General features: G+C 44.8%; 1 protein-coding gene across 13 annotated transcripts in view; it reads right to left on the bottom strand.

Annotated features, from left to right (window-relative positions):
- The window catches only part of AGAP1 (ArfGAP with GTPase domain, ankyrin repeat and PH domain 1), a 324,467-nt gene that overhangs the window by 95,482 nt on the left and 209,981 nt on the right, over nt 1-19,004 (bottom strand). For 9 of the 13 annotated variants that reach the window (XM_071418328.1, XM_071418329.1, XM_071418330.1 and 6 more), the window contains one exon: nt 12,679-12,840. The exons of the other annotated variants lie outside the window; for them this stretch is intronic. In XM_071418328.1, coding sequence (XP_071274429.1) covers nt 12,679-12,840 — 162 coding nt within the window. The remainder of the gene's footprint in view (nt 1-12,678; nt 12,841-19,004) is intronic. 13 annotated transcript variants of the gene reach the window in all.

The following is a 19,004-nucleotide window of genomic DNA, read 5'->3' as shown; positions in this document are numbered from 1 at the left end:
AAACTCAACAGGTGACGCTATTCTCCGCAGACCAAAGTCGAGCTTGATCTGGTTTACATTTTTCTTGCATCTTCTTGTTAAAATTTTCCAACAGGCTTTCAAAGTGAAATTAGACTTTTTTGTCAAGCCCAGCTCCCCAACACGGCCTTATTCTCAAGTGGCTGGAGATTGATTAATTTGGGTTTTTGATTTGCCCAAGTGACAAGAAGTCAGACGTTACAAAAGCGGGAGCGGTGAATGGGATCAATTAAAGAGCAGAAGCAGCAACACAATTAATAGCACCGGGTTCAGGAGCAGAGAGAAAGGGCTGATGACGAAAACAACAGCAACAGCTCTGCCTGCAGCAGGAATCTTTGCTGAGACCCAAGGAAGGCTGAATCCAAAGAGGGTGTTTCAGAACTTTCACTGTGCCATTAGTGCTGAAATGAAATAAGGCAAAGATGTCGGTAGCTGGTGGACTGAATAATAAAAAAATAGCTGGACACTTTCATCTTCCACACATGTGTTTTAAATAAAGGTGAGAAAAGCAATCCTTTTATTTAAACAGAGACTATAACTATCTGTAGTTTGTATTTCAGACCCATTTCCCTGAGCTGAGATTTTTCTGGCTGTGAAATCCACTGCTCTCCAGCTTCCCTTTACAGCTATTACCATAAATGTTCTATCAAGTTCTTTATCTTCCTCCTCTGCCTCAGACCGAAGTGAAGGGATGCAGCAATCTCACAGTGCAGATGCACAGGACTGACATTAAAATCCTGTCAGAACTGCAGCTTGGCACAAGTCCCTGGCTGTAATAAACACTTGGGAGTGGGGGAGAAGGGGTGGCACGAGACTGCAGCCTCCAAGATGAAAAAGAAAAGGCAAATATTTGTCAGGTACAGAGAGCTCACACCTTTGGAGGAATCAGGTGCATCTGGTCATTGCTGAGCTGAGCCCAGCTCAGGCACTCAAGCTATGGAGGGCTTAAATTAACCTGCTGCACTGAAGGAAATTAAAGGAGGCTCTGGATGGACATCAAAGAGCCTTGGGAGCCTTCCCTTTCCATGGCATCTCCCATTTCTGCAGCCTTGTGCCCAGAGCCTGCAAATCTCAAAGCTGTCCTGTCATCCTCAGGAAGCCCCACTGAACAACTCCCTTCCTCTAAGAGCAAATTCCATTAAACAAGGAAAACAAAACTTCCTTCTAGGCAGCAGGAGAGGGATCTGCCTGCTTTTGGAGGGTCTGGCTCTTGCACCTCCAGAGCCCAGGGCATGAGCATCCCTTCTGCTTTGTGACAAGGGAGGGACAGCATTCACAGCCTTGGGAGAGACACTCAGCCTCAGGATGCTCAGGCACAGATACTGGAAGGCTTCAGTAATTTTGGAAAGACCCTCATTACCATCTCCCTTATCTAAAGGGAAGACACATCACCTCTATCTCATTCCCTAGCAATGCACAATGTTGGGCCATCATAAAGGAAGCACGAGAGCAGAAAATGCAACAATAGAGCTTAAAAAAACCCCACAAAAGTACATTTTCCCTCCTAAGGAGCAACACATTAGAGTGCTGGCAAAACAGCATCCTGCTCCCTGGAACTTGAAGGATGGCTAGGAAGAAAAGAAGCTCCCTTTCAAAGGAAGCTCCTCATTTCCAGGAAGAATTCACCAGCTCCCACAAGGAGAGCACACAACTATTCCTCCACAATTCTCTCCTGTGCTGCCAGGATGGTGACAAGCAAAGCACAGACTGTGTTTTAGAGGACCTGCAACCTCAGAACGTGAACTGGGGATGAGATCCTAATCTTCCTCCACACATCTTGCCTGCAGCAGGTTTAGGTCAGGGGCAGGGATGATACAAACTGCTCCCTGAGCGAGCAGGGTTTGTTAATTTATCTCATCCCCCATTACACAGACACATCCCTGCACTCCCCTCCTCTGCTCTGGATGCCCTGTGGAAAGATCAAGCCTGACAAGTTGTTTGAACACATAAGGACAACAAAGCAGGAAAGAGAAGCCAGTCTGCAGATGCTGCAGGATGCCACCACACCCTAGGCAAAGTAACTTGGTGGCTCCTGCTGAACAGATCTGCAGTGGAGATGTACAGGGAACATCCCTCATTCTTCTGGCAGGAGGTTTTCACTGGGCAGCAGCAGCCCTGTGAGCCCTGTGTGGTGTCACCCTGAATTGCTGCCAAGAGGGTGTGCAAGGCTGTGGGTGTCACTGCTTCCCCCGGCCATCAGCTGGGGTGTGGAACAGAGAGGGGGAAACAGCACAGAAGGCAGAAATTCTGGGGGTTCACTGCAGGTAACTTGCTCATTTCAGGGAATTTGCTCCCTCCCCATGTAGGAGAAAGGAGATGGGTGGCTCTTTTGAAGACACACCTACCTCAGGGCAGAAGCTCCTGGTTCAATTCCCGGTCACATCTTGGTCTGTCTGGGCCAGTCTGGATGGGGCTTGGAGCAGCCTGGTCCAAGTGGGAAGTTGGAGAGGAGGGTCTTTAGGGCCCTTCCAACCCAAACCATTTTGTTTTGTGATTCTATTATTCACACATTTGTGATTCTATTATTTATGCTCTAAGTGGTTTCTATCTCCCCCTTCTGAAGCCAGGTAGATCATCAGGCACCTCAAGAATAGCTGCCAACTGCAGCACCCTGGATGTGGCAAATCCACCAGGACCATCCCCAGGAATGGTGATGGGGAACAAACAGACACTTGCAGCACACTAAAATAACACATTTTGGGTGAACAAGCTCCATCATGATCAGGTACATACAAGTGTGTGACAAATTCTATTTTAGACAAAATGAGATGCATTTAAATTCACCTTAATTACACAGAGGGGGGCAGAGCTCCACCCTGATCTAACCATCAGCGCTGTCTTCTCATTGCATTAAAAAAATCCTCATTTAACAACATTTTCCTTTGAAATAGAGCCTGCAGGTCAGCAGGCACTTGGAAAATAATGAATCCATGGCTTACTGAATCACTTCCTACTAAAATATTTACCTTGTGTTTCAAGATAGGCAAAGTAAGACAGAGAGGAAGAACTGAGTCTCTTCAAAGGATGCTCAGAGCCAGAAAGATGTCTCGTCTCTACTCCTGTACTTTAACCTTCCGTCTGTATAACCTGTGGATAACTTCAAGCTTCAAACCCACTCTGTGGTAATTGAGAAGAGGTTAGGAAACTCTCCACTGTCAGTCCACGAGACTTCAGTGACAAGCCCTAATATCAGCGTTTTGGAGGGGAAAAAAAAAATAAATCAAGGGACTTTCACTATTAACATTTTCCAATTAAAGCTGAATAATTGCTGTATAGCAAATTGGCTGTTAATTGCATCATGCTAGGCAGGAAAAAGCTAAGGCTTTCCTGGTAATGTATGCCATGAGCAGCACTGTCAGAAAGGAAGAGAAATAATGGCAGCAACACCAAGCCTGCTCTTAATCAAAGGCAAAATAAAACATTTTCCTATCGCAGACACCCAGAGCTGAAAAGCAAAGCTCTTAAAACACAAAGCTCTGTCTTTCAGAGGTGTCAGGTGGCATAACTACCATCCACAAACTTTTTGTATTCATTTCCAATTTTAATCAAGCCCTTTTCCTAGCTCTGGGATAAATAAGTGGGGGCCCTTCCTCAGAGAAGCCCCCAGTGCACTGGATACTCCTCACAGCCCAGCTGCATGAAGGGATGAGATCAACTGTGACAAATGAAGGGCCTGGGCACTTGAAAGGGAGGGGAAGCTCTCCCACCTGCAGGAAGGGAAGCTCTGAGCTCCAGCTGGCCCCCAACAATCCCCAGGCTGTGGCCAGGGCCCTGCACAGAGGCTTCTTTCACTCCCTGAGCCGCGAGCGCTCTGAGGTGGCTTTGAAGTGTTGGATTCCATAGGTAAGGAATAGACAACATCCCTAAAAAACCCAAGCTTTGAAGTGTTGGATTCCATAGGTAAGGAATACACAACATCCCTAAAAACCCCAAGCTTTGAAGTGTTGGGTTCCATAGGTAAGGAATACACAACATCCCTAAAAACCCCACTGCTCTGATGTGGGCTGGGGAGAAACCCAGCCTGGCAGCAGCCACGCTTGAGGAGGCAACTGCTCTGCTCTTAATTGGAACAGAAACTTCATTAAGGCCCAACAAGGGATAAAAGCACTGAGTGTGTTTCTTGCACACTCTTCCTCCAGACCCTACAAAACAAAGCACTGCACTCCTGGCTGCACATCGAACAAGAATGTAACATTAAACAAGGATGTAACTGTTAGAAGCATCTGCTGGAACTTGTGAAATGTGGATGTGCAAAGAAGAAATCCTCAAATCAGGAACTGCTCCCATGGGACATGAACATTTTGCTTTCTCAGCTTTGTGTTTAAACCTTTACAACGCTTAAAATAAATTTAGAATTTACACTATTAGAAAAACGGAGCTTATTTACACTAAGATAAAAAGATGAAGGAAAAATAAAAGCTCACTGATTTGAGAAGTTTATTTATTTCCCTCCTTAAGTCTTCCTTATAAAGCCCTTAAATACAGAATTCAGTGGGCTTATGAAATTTGTAAGGCACACTACTTGAATCAAAGAGTTTATAAAATGTCACATTCTGCTCTTGCAGTATTATGTCTTTCCTCTATGTTTACTTGAGAGTGTGTCTCTCGATTTATAATGTTCTCTGCAAACGTGATTTTATTTTCAAAGTCCATAACCTCCTGCAGGATATTGTGTGAATCCAGCTCATGTATTTAATTCCCTGCAATTACTGCAAACGTTTCAGATTAAAGCAAACTTAAACTGCAAACATGCAAAATAAAAACCTTTAAAACTTACACTCTTCTAAATACAAATGAGATTACAAGACAGCCTCGGTGATGAAGAATTCCCTTGTCCAGAGCTATGATCATCTCCAGTCTTACACCTTACATTAAAATGTTTTTATGTAATGATCCAAAAGAATGGTTCTAATACAAAACCAGAGAAGAGAATACATTTTGCAGACTCTAAGGGCTGTGTCTGTCAAATGTCACATGTCTGAGCTATACACATCCATGCTGGGTATCCAGCTGCCTTCCTGGAGAAGCCCTGACTTTTGGGAAGTGTTTCTTGGACAGGAGCTTGAAGAGCTGATGAAGACAACATTCACCCTCCTCACTATCCTGTCAGGTTAAAGACTAAACTCCAGGAATAAAAGTAAAGTGCTTTGTCTCGAGGGCTTTTCCCTCTTTTTTTTTCTCCTGAGTGGGGATAACAGAGAATGTGTGACAACCAAGCCCAGCTACAGGCAGAAAAAGCACTGATTTACTGAACACTGCCAGACAAACAAATCAGATTAATCAACATCAGTAACCAGGAATAAATCACCTTTTCCCCCTGTTATAAAGAACATGCTACTTGCATTTTTACTTCAGTGTAAAGCCAAACTAAATGCAAAATCTGTATTTAAACATTCATGAGTAAATGCTGGGAAAACCCAGAGCTTTATAGTTCAGTCAAGAAGTTAATTTAGTCCCATGAACAATTTACTGACAGACATTTGGCACTCCAGGCTGTGAGCAACATTAAGATCACCATCAGGTTGCCAATGTCAAATTACCTGAGGATGCAAAATCATGTGTCTTGGAATCAAGAGCAGGATTTAATTGCTGAATGCAACAATTCTTTGTGTTTTAATCAAGGGGAAAGCAGAAAGAAGAAGATCTTCAACAAGAAAAGCAGATGGAGAATTGCAAAAAGGATTTAAGCAGCAGCACTGGATAAATGGAGAAGCAGCTGAAACTCAGCCAAGCTGTGCAGAAATGCCCAAAGTCCTCCCTAAACCAACATCATGGCAGAGTTCAAACCTCAGAGGGCTCTTGGTGCCACCAGAGACACAAAGTGAAGAGCAGCTTTCACACCTTTCACTCTTTGATGTCACCTCTCTGCTGGACACCAGGCCCAGATGGCAACAGCTCATCTCCAGTTTGGTGTCACTGAGCTGCCACCCAGGGCCTGGCTGGGCAGGAGAGAGGCACAGACCCCCAGCATGATTTAGGGTGGAAAAGCCCTCTGAGACCCTTGGGCCCAGCCCCTAACCCAGCACATGTTCCTAAGTGCCACAGAGTTTTCAACACTTCCAGGGATGGTGAGCCCAAGGTTTCCTACCCAGCTGAGATTCCCCATGGTCTGCAGAACAGGAGGGGTAAGCACTGGGTGCTGCTGCTTCCAGAGGCTGTCACACTCCCAAAAACCCCAGGCAGGCAGCACCAGCTGGATGAATGCTCCAAACCCCTTTCCAGAGCACTTATTTATCACCACTGCCCTCCAGGCCTTACATTACTTTGGGGAACCACAGGTTGCAAAACCCCATCGTCCCCTGCCTGAATTAAAACCAGTTTGAAACCTCAAGTCCTGCAGGATCAGCAAATCCAAAAACTTACCAGTTTCCTCTGCTACACAGAGTTTTTTCATATTTCTGGCTGACTGGGCTTTTTCAGGTGAGAGCTTGTCAAGAATGCCAGGTAAATTTAAATACTGCAAGTTTCTCAGCACACAACCTCATGCTGAAAGGGGATGGCTTTGCAGAAATTGTTAGAAAATAGTGCTTTATAAGCCAAGTTTCCTCAAGGTATGCTGAGAAAACAAAGGAAATAATAAGTTGCTACTAGGAGAGTTTACCCTGCTCAACTGCTATAGTTTCCCTCTGGAAATATTTTGCCAAAAGCAATTTGTGGATCACAAAAAGGTATGAAAAGGAGAAGAATGTTTCCTTTCCCATCCTGTGTAAAATAATGTAAACTATGTGCACATATGATGCATGGTGAATTTTATTACATTAAGTAGTAAGAACTACAGAAAATCCCAGAGTAGCTCTAAAGCAGCTAGAAAAAAAAAAGGGGACAAAATGAATCTGTACTTGCTTTTCAGTTAAAATTTCCATATTTAAAAAGGAGGAAAAAGCTCTTCTGACCTAAACCATCTGTATACACCGACCAAAACCAATTCCAAAATTCTACAAATCTAGTTGAAATTATATAATTGATCTGGTCAAGAGCTTGCCTATGGAATTCCAACAGCTCTAAATGGTATTTTCTGATGTCAGGTTGAACCATTTCCTCTCCCAAGGCAGAGCAGAAGGCTCCATCATTTAATCATTCCCAGCACTTAGGATCAGACAAGGAAGGCAAGTTGCAAGGTCTGCATTAATATCAACACTCCAGCGACCTCTCACACCCCATGGCACAGTGAGAACTCAATTTTACATTAATAAACCCTAAGACCAAACTGTTAGAAACTCAGAAGACACCAGGTATTACAACTCCCATAAATTACAGCCGAGCTCAAATGGCCCGTACAAGCAATTGTACAGTGATAAAGCCTAAGTGGATGATATTTAAACAGATATTTGATTTACTGCAGAATTTTACATCATGCTGGAATTCAAATGACAATTTCCAAGTGCAGAGAGCAGAAATCCCTGTCCCAGGCACAGTGCTGTTTGCAGGGCTCTGTCAGGAGAGCTGAAGGCTGAATCCTTGCCTCTGATGGTCTCAGGGCACAGAAGCCAAATGAGAGAACAGGACACTGAAAAAGAGAATGAACCAAGCTGCTGCTTCATCCCCAGGTAGGAAATGACACCCTTGGTCTTCTCAGAGTGATGGCTCACAAATCTCACTTCTGCAAGGCAGCTGCCTGTGGTTCCTGGCACCACAAAAACTTCTGATGGCAAACTGTGTGTGGGGGGGTGTCTGTCTGTCTGTCAGGTTCCTCAGAGATGCACAAACTGAAGACTGGAGAGCAGACAGACTGAGCTCTTTAGGGACATCAGCACCTCTAAAATCATGGAATTAGAAAAGCCTCCAGGACCACTGAGTCCACCCTGTCACTGTCCCCAGCCCCAGAGCACTGAGTGCCACATCCAGGAGATCCTTGGACACCTCCAGGGATGGGCACTCCACACCACCCTGGGCAGTGCATTCCAATCCCTGAGCACCCTTTCCATGGGGAAATTCCTGCTGTGCCCACCCTGAGCCTGCCCTGGCCCAGCCTGAGGCCGTTCCCTCTGCTCCTGTCCCTGTTCCCTGGAGCACAGCCCGACCCCCCTGGCTGTCCCCTCCTGGCAGGAAAATTTCCTCACTGGCACAGGGTGCCCAGGGAAAGGGTGGAACATTCCATCATCCCTGGAAGTGTTCACAGAATGTTTGGATTTGGTACTTAGGGACAGGGATTAGTGATGGCCTTGGTAGTGCTGGGTTAAGGGTTGGACTTGATGATATTTGAGGGTTTTTCCAACTGTAAAAATGTTGTGATTTTATAAAAACAACAGCTGGATTTACACAGGAGGAATTGTGGCATGAACAATCCAGAGCAGAACTTTAACACCCAAACAGATCACAAATGGCTCCCCTGAGACCAGAAACCCTCCTGTGCCCCAGCAATGAGCAACTACAGATAATTCTGGGTGATAAAATAAAAAAAAAAAACCCAACAAAACATCAAGGAGGAGATTTATCAGAGGAAAAAACATCGCAGGCTTCCAGTGGGATCCAGGAAAACCTCTGGGCCAATAGCTGGAGCAGCAGTAATTGTTCCAAATCTATCAATAAAGCTGAGCTGCTCCTTCATTGACTGCAAACACCAATTTCTTTCATGGGGGATTATAAGTTGATGTTCATGGTCTCTCTACCACCATTAGGGTGATAAACAGTTGAAACTACATCAGGATCTGACACGCAGATCAATTCTGGCTCCATAAAGAATCTACACAAGAGGTTCCTGGACAGGGATTTACTGCCCCCAGTTTTTATTCTCTCTTGCTGCTAAAATTACTTCTGTCAAGCACTTACAAGAGCACGGAGGAGAAGGGGGGAGGAAAAAAAAAAAAGAAAAAGAGGAAAAAAGGCAAAAAAAGAATTAATTTTTCATGTGCTGCTGGAACAGCCTTTTGAAATTTCGGGAGTTTTTAAGGCAAATATGTTCCTGCATTGGAAATGATGCTGAACAGCAGGTGGGAGTGAGCTAAATAGTGAGCCAGCAGCACGAGCTGCTCACTATCCAGCACGCAGCAATTTGAAACACCAAACTAAGCTGTCGAGATTTTCTCCCAGGGCAGGCACAGGCTTCATGTTACCAGCACCAAATTATATTAGACATTTAATTTTAAACCTCAGGTACTTAAATGTAAAACCTTACAACAGTAATAGTCATAAAGCAGTGGGGCATTCCATTTCAGAGAATGGATTTTTCTATTTTTCCCCTTTAATTTAACCAGCACCTCCTGTTTTGTGGCTCTGCCCACTACAAAGTAATTTATCTAATTAGGAGATGTTCACAGCTGCTTGAAAGACAGAAGCCCCAGGAAACCAAAGGTCTGGTTTGGAAGACTTTGAAAAGTTCTCTGGAGCCACACAAAGTATTAATTTAATGTGAAAAAAAGGTGCAGAGAAAAATTGAATCCCAATATGTTATTTTGTCTACAATAAAACCACGTGACAATAAGCAGGCATATTCTCCAGTACATTGGCATTTGAATTCCAAAAGATGCTTAGCTTCTTGCCATACCTGCTGCTTTCACAGTATTAGCTTTTTATGACTAAAATTCAAAAATCTTTTAATGGAGAAAAAACCCCCAGAAATTAAAAAGGGTTTTTCATGCGTCAACTTGCCAACATAAAGGACACATCTCTGAGCTTACCCAAAGATGATACACTCAGAGCAATCAATTATTCTTGAGGTTTTGTAGGAGTTTTAGTGCAATACTTCTGAGTCTGCTGACCCTTAGTTGCCTAAAACTCGTTTTTAATCCAGTTTTCCCTCCATATTTATGGAAAAACAACACCTCAATTTTTTTTTTTAATATTAGAACATCTGCAAGAAATTATTTGAGGTAGGCTTCTTCACAAGTACCCACCAGTCACCTGCAATTTCAAAATAAGGATTTCATAGGTAATTCTGGCTGTCATCTCTTTTGAGCCAGAAGTAATCCCACATGAATGTCAAGTCAGAAACAGGTACTGCACATATGGGAGAGTGCAGGGCTGGGGTGGGAGAGAAGGTTCCCTTCACCAGGAGTTGCAAACCAGCTCAGGATCAGCAGCAGGAGCAAAAGGCAAGTCCAGCAAGCCCAGCATTCTGAAGTCAAGGTGATGGCAAAGGCAGGAATTCAGGGGATATTTCTACTTTTTAAGATTCTATTTCCACTCCAGTGTAGGAGTTCACTGAATTTTGGAGGTTTTCCTCCCCAGCAGCCTCACTTGGGACATGTGGCACGGGGATGGCACCTGCTCACCTGCCTGCAGGTGTGTCAGGGTGCACAGCACTGCAGCCTACAGCCCCCCTGCTTTCCCCCTACAGCCAGCACTCAACATTCTTCACCTTGCCTTAGAAAAGCCACAGGATAAAAGGCAAAAAAAGCCCAAACTTTGGTCTAACCTTTCAGAAGGGAGGTGGAGCTGGGGTGGATTAAAATGACCAAGCAAGTTCAGGAAAAGGAGGCAGAAAATGTGTGATTTGAAGATGGAAACCAGCTCAGCATCCGTGCAGGGCAATGCTGCCTCCCCTAAAAGCTTCACCAGGAGTGGGTGAGCTGGGTGGACAAAGAGGAGAACAGGGCTGGAGCATTTGTTTCACTGTGCTGCTTCACAACATCCCTGCCTTCCTGCAAGGCTCACTCAGAAAACTCTTAGGCAACATCTGGACCATTTGAATGCAAATTCTCCTGAAGGTGCTGCCTTCAGCTCCAGGAAAAGGTCTGTGCTGTGCTAAGTGTGAATTTGATAGTTAATGTCACTCTGAAACATGGTGGTCATGATTTTAAACCCTCTGCTCTCCTAAGGTGGAACTAAAAACCTGCCCAGAGATGCTCTCAGGGCTATACTCAGGTTCAGACCTTTCACAGACACAGAGATATATGTGGGACATGTGAAATAGTTCCCATATTCCCCTAACTGCTCCCATTTTAGGGGCAGCCATCAGAAACAGCATTCCTCCCTTTCTCCTGACCTGTTCACCCTGGTCTGGTAGCAAATATCACATCTACCCTTTAAAAACAATCATTGCTACAACCTCATAATTCCAAAACACCACCAGGAATAGTGCCTGCTCCTTTTAATGCTGTTAAATGCTCCACAGAGGAAACACTAAGAGTGTGCCAGGAGTGTGCAGGCAATGGAGCAAGAGCACAGCAGAGAAAGGACACACTGAGGAGAGGATCTGGAGGGTCACTTACTGCTAATATCCATCACACAGGGCAAGGAATCTGAGTATCAAGCAAACAACACACATTATGTGGCTGCTCCATCCTTGGGAGTGTCCAGGGCCAGGCTGGATGGGGCTTGGAGCAACCTGGGATAGTGGAAGGTGTCCCTGCCCATGGCAGGGGAAGATGGGCTTGAAGGTCCCTTCCAACCCAGATCATTCTGGGATCCTATGATTATGTACCTGAAATTAAAATTAAGCAGTATTGCAACTACATTAACTCTTCATGTTGAAAAAAGTATCCCAGAATGCTCTCAGGCTGTTCCAAGTCCCATCCAGCCTGGCCTTGGACACTTCCAGGGCAGCCACAGCTTCTCTGGGCAACCTCTGCAGGGCCTCACCATCCTCTCAGGGAAGGATTTCTCCCCAATATCCAAGATAAACCTCCTCTCTTTCAGTTTAAAGCCATTTCCCCTTGCCCTGTCACATAAAAAAGTCAGTGTTTAAAGTTAATCCATTTCCTTTTTTCTAATTCCAAATTTTCCCTCTGCAAGTTTCCAATTTTTCCCTCAGCACCCAACACCACAACGGGGTGGGCACATTTCATTCCCTTTTTTTTCCCTTTTGGAAAAAACCAAGAGCACCAAAGTCCCTCTTCACCCCCACAAAACTGCAGGTTTCTTACCACTGCTAATGCCACCATCCTCTCAGGGAAGGATTGCTCCCTGATATCCAAGCTAAAACTCCTCTCTTCCAGTTTAAAGCCATTTCCCCTTGTCCACATAAAAAAGTCAATGTTGAAAGTTAATCCATTCCCTTTTTCTAATTCCAATTTCCCCCTCAGACTCTGCCAGTTCAGCACCCAACACCACAACCCAGTGAGCACTGTTTCACTTCCTTTTTTTTCCCTTTTGAAAAAAACCAAGAGCACCAAAGTCACCCTTCACCCTACATGCCCCACCAGAGCTGCTAATGCCACCATCATCTCAAGGAAGGATTTCTCCCTAATATCCAAGATAAACCTCCTCTCTTTCAGTTTAAAGCCATTCCCTCTTGCCCTGTCACACAAAAAAGGTTAATGTTAATCCATTCCCTTCTTTCTAATTCCAATTTTTCCCTCTGCAAGTTCAGCACCCAACACCACAATGGGGTGGGCACATTTCATTCCTTTTTTCCCTTTTGAAAAAAAACCAAGAGCACCAAAGCCCCTGTTCACCCCCCCAAAGCTGCAGGTTTCTTACCACTGCTAATGCCACCATCCTCTCAGGGAAGGATTGCTCCCTGATATCCAAGCTAAAACTCCTCTCTTTCAGTTTAAAGCCATTCCCCCTTGCCCTGTCACACACAAAAAGTTAAAGTTAATCCATTCCCTTTTTCTAATTCCAATTTTCCCCTCAGACTCAGCCGGTTCAGCACCCAACACCACAACATGGTGGGCGCCATTTTGTTTCCTTTTTTTTCCCTTTTGGAAAAAACCAAGAGCACCAGAGTCCCCCTTCACCCCGAGGCATGTGAACCCCCCAGAGCTGCAGGTTTCTTACCACTGCTAATGCCAGAGTTGGCAATGACTGTGGCCTCACTCCACTGATCTGCACTGGAGACCGAGTAGGAGCGCTGGTGCAAACCGTCCGGGCGGCTGTTGAAGGACACCAGACTGATCCCACTGGCCATCTGAGACACAGATGTGCTAGTAGTCACGTTCCCTAGGCACAAAGGGAAAACAAATCGTGTCAATAGAGAGCACAGGAGGGATTTTGTGTCAGGATGGATGGGAGGGGGCTTAATGAGCAGAAAGAAGGGGTTACTTCAGTCACACAATGACCATCCCTGAAGTGCCGGAGCTGACGGTCCTGAGACCAGTTCAAATCCAGCTAAGAAGACAAAAAAAGCCAAGTTTTTCATGGTATCACCTCATTCTGTTCATTCACCTTCTGGGAAACATGATCTTCCACCACTCTGCTACCAGGCACACTCTCTGGAGCTTCTCTGCTTGTTAGACTGGGCACAGAAAATCAATTTTATTGTATTTGCTGGGAAATGTCCCAATGAAGGCAGGAATGATGGATCTGACTCCATGTTCTCAGAAGGCTAATTTAGTACTTTATAATACTATATTATATTAAAGAATGCTATACTATACTAAAGAATACAGCAAGGACACTTACAGAATGCTAAAAAGATAACAATGAAAACTCCTGGCTCTCTCCAGAGTCTGACACACCTTGGCCCTGATTGGCCAAAGAGCCAAAACAACTCCTAGCAGAATCCAATGGAACAATCACCTGTGGGTAAACAATCTCCAAACACATTCCACATGAGCACAGCACAGGAGAAGCAAATGAGAGAAGAATTGTTTTCCTTTTCTCTGAGGCTCCTCAGCTTCCCAGGAGAAAAACCCTGGGCAAAGGGATATTTTCAGAGAATGTGAATGCTACATCAGTTTATTCCTAAAAGCCACTGTTTATACAACTGAGCCAACTCCAACAGTTTAAATCAATCCACCTCTTAATAAGACCTGACACAAGTATGTCCCCCAAGAACACACTGATGGGGAGCAAAGGACTGCCAGCACTGAGAGACCAAGGGAGAAAAAAAAAAAATTCTTGGACATTTAATCTTAAAACAACATTGTGAACACAAAGCAGACATTGGACTGACTGCAAGTATCATTCCTGGGGCTGCTCCCAGGAATGTGACACAAAAGGGGACACACAAAGAACAGCCTTTACTCAGTAAACACTTCTGTATTTTCACAATCACTGAGGCCTAGGACATTAAAATGCTGGGAGCTGTGTGCAAGGGGGAGTGACAGGGACAGGTTTCTCACCATAAAACAGGACAAGTGGGATTAGGTTGAATACATTTTAGAGCAGAAACAATTAAAACCTTTCCAGAAACTCAGGTTTCTGATGGTCTTACTCACAACTTGCTATGGGCCAAAACCTGCTCCACGGTTTTGGGCTCTGAGCACATTTTACTCCATTCCTAGCAACAGGCCTTGCATATCATAAAGCCACAAAGAATTTACAGTTTCATTCCTCATGGCAGGCTCTCTAAAGGTGCCCCACAGGTCCTCTCTGGATTGAAGAACACTTTTAAAAAACACATGCAAAGGGAAAGGAACAGACGCAGTGTTATAACGCACCCTCACACTTTGCATTTCCATTGCACCTTCTACTGATGAGTTCAGAAAAATTAATGAATTAATTTTCAATGCTCCTGTGAGGTTGTTAATTATCTGCTATCATTTCCCCCATTTTTCAGAGGTTAAATGACCCAGGGCCACAAAGGAAGATTGTGGCAGACTTGAAAATAAAACCCAGATCTCCTGACTCCCAGTTCTATCATTATGTCTTTTCCCAGAGCAGCCTTTGGGAAGACAGCAGAGCTTAGTGAACTACTTTGTGTTTATTAGAGTTGGCATAATTGTCCCTTTCTCTCCTCCCCTTTCCCAAGACAAAATCTCCTCTTTAGTCCTTAACACAGATCCATCACAGTATCTGTGTCTTCAATGTACTTACTCAGCCCTCTAGAACTTCTGCCTGGCAATCCCTGCTTTGCAGACATGAAATATATAGACATGAAAACTCATTTGTTTCATTAGTCTAAGGTGGGTTTTGGAACCATGGTGGGACCACCCAAGGCATGAGACTACAGAGCAGAGGACTAAACTGCAATTCAGTATTTTAAAACCACAACAGAAGATGAAAACATGAGCTGACCAAAGCTGTATTTTGGCTGCCTTAAAAGAAATCTCTCCTTCCAAATCAGCTTCTGTGATGCTTACTGTGAAATCCCCTTTTCCTCTGCTTTTCACAACCCAGAAAAATGATGAATATTAATAAATTGATTTGACGATCCACCAAATTACAGGGAATGGCTGATGTGAGTGACAAGAGTTTGAGATGGAGTTCAACCAACTCCGAGTTGGTTCTACCAACTCGAGATTCAGGCCAGCACAGACACAACACAAGCAGTGATATTTTTGTGCTGACATCTTCTACCTAGCCCACAAGCTTTTGAACACAAGTGTCCCATCACCTTCTGACCATGATGCAAAACCAACACCTGGAGAAGAGACCATCAAGATTTCTGTGTCATCGTGTCAGCACCAAAAGCTCTCCTCTCCCCTTAATGCCATCTGTGGAAGCTCCAACCCCACGCTGTGACATGAACCTGTTCAGAAGTGACTTGTTCTGGGAAACAAAGCAGAATTTTTCTTCCACTGCACCTCTCTCAAAGGTTGCTAGCACAAAACAGGTGCCAAGTGCATTCATGTGACACTTGAGTGAACTGTGATGAACCCAGCCCAGCTCCTTCTTTCCTACTGCCACAGCCTGGCAACCTTTATCCTGCAACTTTTATGATAATATTTATTTATCAATTCATCATGGCTTAAATCCCACTTTGTCCAGGTGCTGCAAGGTATGTATTTTTAAGACAAATCAGACCATCAAACCAGCATCCCTGAGTAGACATCAGAAGTGACAGACTACAGAAAATAGTGTGCCTTTCCTTTCCTGTTCCCCTCCTTGATATGCTCAGCTCTAGCACAAACTTGTTACTTAAAACCTTGTTTTAAAATCATTCTTTCCCAATCCAGCTCTGATTTTCCCACTTCTCAGTCCAACTGCAGGACATGAATCCCACAATGGGCACTAAAGCTGCCACCCCAAAACAAGGACTGCTGCTCTGGCCAGAGCTTCTCCAACAGAGTCCCACAGTTCTTCCCATCTACAATGGGCAAACCCCAAACCAGACCTGGCAAAACTCCTTTAATTTTCCTCATGGATAGAGCCTGGACAGCAGAGACCAGTTCAGCCTTTCAGCAGAGAAGCAGGAGACAGTGAAGAAGAGGAGGACAGCAGTACTCAGTGAAAATGCTGAAGATGTCCCTACCCAGGGCAGGGGGGTTGGACCAGATGAGGTTTAAGGGTCATTCCAGCCCAAACCATTCTGTGGTTCCCTGATCCATGACCAGCAAAGTCTGTATGTTGGGTCAGGCTTTACATCCTGCACCTTTTGTCCCCCCAGCCAAGGACAGATTCCCATCTTCACACCGACCCCAGGCTCCTGCTCTGCTACCTGGCCCAGGCTGGAGCTGTGAAAGAGTTGCCTCTTCAAATGCATCCTGCATGCATCAGCTGGTTGCTTAAGTTGATTAGCAGGGGGCAGTTAAATTACTATGCTAATCCATGTATTCTCAGCACTGTTTCCTTGATATGGATATGTGTATATGCTTACTGGGAAGCCTTGATTAGTTCAAGCTTCAATGTGTCAAAGGCTCCAGATTCTTTCCAAAGAATAATTTTAGCTGTACTCACATCCCTAAAGTGTGGGAGCTGATTTGAAAAGGTACTTACCTCTACCATATGCTATTTTTCTTTAAACAATTTGCATTTCAAAGGGAATATGGCATTTATATTTGAATGAATATCAGTATGTTGCCAGAACTTGTCTCAAATGAGCAAAAAAAAAGATGCTGCTCTCCTATTGAACAAAAATGTTTTCATCTACCAAAGGAGCATCAAAGAAAGAGTTCCTCTTTCTAGCTCTAGACAGCTTTATTAAAACTATCTTTTCTGATGTTATAAAACACCCTGTTACGGCCGCGCTTACAAAACGTTCAAACAATTAAGCCCCACAAAACCCATCCAAATTAAGATTCAAGGTAATTTCCAGGTTTGGCCACTGCTCAGCAGAGCAGCCCCTAAGAAGAGTGAGCGTGCTCACACAAAATCCCATTTAAATGCCCATTTATTCAGTGTAAAACGCTGCAAAGAGCACGAGGAATGAAGCCAAGGAGAGTGGAGAAGCTGAGGGAAACACACACGGGGGCAGAAGCAGAACAAGGGAGTCACTCTGGCTCCTCACACACAGCCCTTCAGACTTCCAAAACAACAGAGCAGAAATGCAAGACTTAGAAATGAAATTAAAATAACCAGGATCCACCCCAACAGGGGGCTTGGCAAGATGTGAACAGTGTGAGTCTAACAGGTAAAAGCCAAAAGGTCTATTATAAAAATGGTATTAAAATATGCAATTAAGGTTAATATAAATGCTGGGTTACATATGTGGAGTGACTTGTCCAACAAAAAATAAAGCACTCATGGTTTTGGTCTTGTTTGCTCCTGTAATGGAACAGTATGAGGGACAGCATGTCTGCAATCCCACATTTGATGGTTTTTAATTTAATAACCCTGTGAATCATCACAGGTTAGTGGAACAGACACATCAGTTCAAGCCTTCACCAACTACACCACCCACTAATTCCAAATGAAGAAGGAATACAATTCACAAGCAGACCCTGAGAAGTGAGACACAAGATACTGGGCACAAGTGATTTCCATTCCCTGCTGCAGACACATTTCCTCCAAACAAATCAGCTACCAGAAGCTACATTCACAAGTGCAACTAATACACTCCTGGATTTATGAGATGAGCAGCCAGAGCAGGAGTTGTGAAGCAGAACTGTATTTTTCCATGAAGCAGCAGCGTGTGAGACTCGCAGGGGGCTGCACAGACAGACTGAATCAGATAAACTGCAGCCCTACTGCTCTGCTTTCACCATGTTTCATTTGTGCCAAGCTCCTCATGCTCATGACAAGTTTCTCTTCCAGAAAAAAAAAGAAAAAGAGGAGGAAATAAACCTCTTAAGGCCAGAGGGCTGCGCTCACCAGCTGTTAGAACTAATGAAAAATACATTAGAGTTGTGGGTCAGGAAATCCTGACTCTTGATATCAGAGGGTTAATTGTTTCAAATCATGTTGGGTCAATTTGTGTTGCAGGAATTCTGCCTATTCTTGAAATGCCCTCTAATTCAGTACCAGGCACTGTCAAGTAGGTTAGATTGGCTGTGGATGCCCCTTCCAAACCCACACTGCTCCCTGGAGTCTCTTCAGGGTGGAAAGGGAATAGCCCCACTGCTGGCTACAGAAAGATGGGAAGCATTCCCTTCCCATCCTCAGCTCTGCAGCACGCCCAGAATGAATTCCCAGAGGTGAGCAGAAACCTTTCCAGTGGGCAAACCTTTCCTGAGAAGTGTCTGACCATCCCAGCATTCCCTTCCCATCCTCAGCTCTGCAGCATGCCCAGAATGAATTCCCAGAGGTGAGCACAAACCTTTCCAGTGGGCAAACCTCTCCTGAGAAGTGTCTGACCATCCCAGCGTTGCTTCCTGCCTCTCCCTCACCCACAGATGTGAACCTTGGGACCAGGAACATTTGGGGATGCTCTCCTGGGTTCCATTAGTTTGCTGCCTCAGCATTCATCTTTTCCAGGTGCATCCTGTGCTCACTCTGGAGATTGTGCGCTCCACTGAAATCTGAGGAAACAGCTCCTTGCCTCTCCTTGCCTCTTCCACTGAGGAGAGCCCCATGCTGGGAAGGGAGGCATTGCCCAGGTGTCTGGCTGTGTTCTGAGGAGACTGTGGGACCTGAAGAGCTCTAAATTTCAGAGCCAGGTTCTTCAGGGGGGTGGAATTCCCTCAAGTACTGCCATGGATTCTGTTCCATCCCAACAGCAGTGTGCAAGCAGCACAAGGTCCCTGCCCTGCTTCATCAGGCACCTGAAATTACCTGAGGCTCCTCACACATAAAACAAGAAGGAGTGAGGGGCAGGGTTGGACACAGATGATCTTTGAGGTCCCTCCCAACCCAAACCCTTGTGACTCTATGACAAAAATCTTTCCAAACCACATTGGTTCCAGCGCTGCAACTCTCCCCCAACACGCTGATAATCACTTGCAGCACTGCAGCAGCAAACTTGCTTGTGTTTAACTTAGTTTTAAGACTTCTTTCTTCCAGAAGCATTTATTTACTCAACAAAATTCCTAAGGACAAGCAGCTATTCCTAGAGGAAGCCCTTC

The sequence above is a fragment of the Agelaius tricolor genome, unplaced genomic scaffold, assembly GCF_023055355.1.
Source record: "Agelaius tricolor isolate 1412-34295 unplaced genomic scaffold, bAgeTri1.0.p SCAF_83, whole genome shotgun sequence".
NCBI lineage: Eukaryota > Metazoa > Chordata > Aves > Passeriformes > Icteridae > Agelaius > Agelaius tricolor.
The sequence above is the reverse complement of the archived record's forward strand: the minus strand, read 5'-3'. Positions and strand labels throughout refer to the sequence as shown.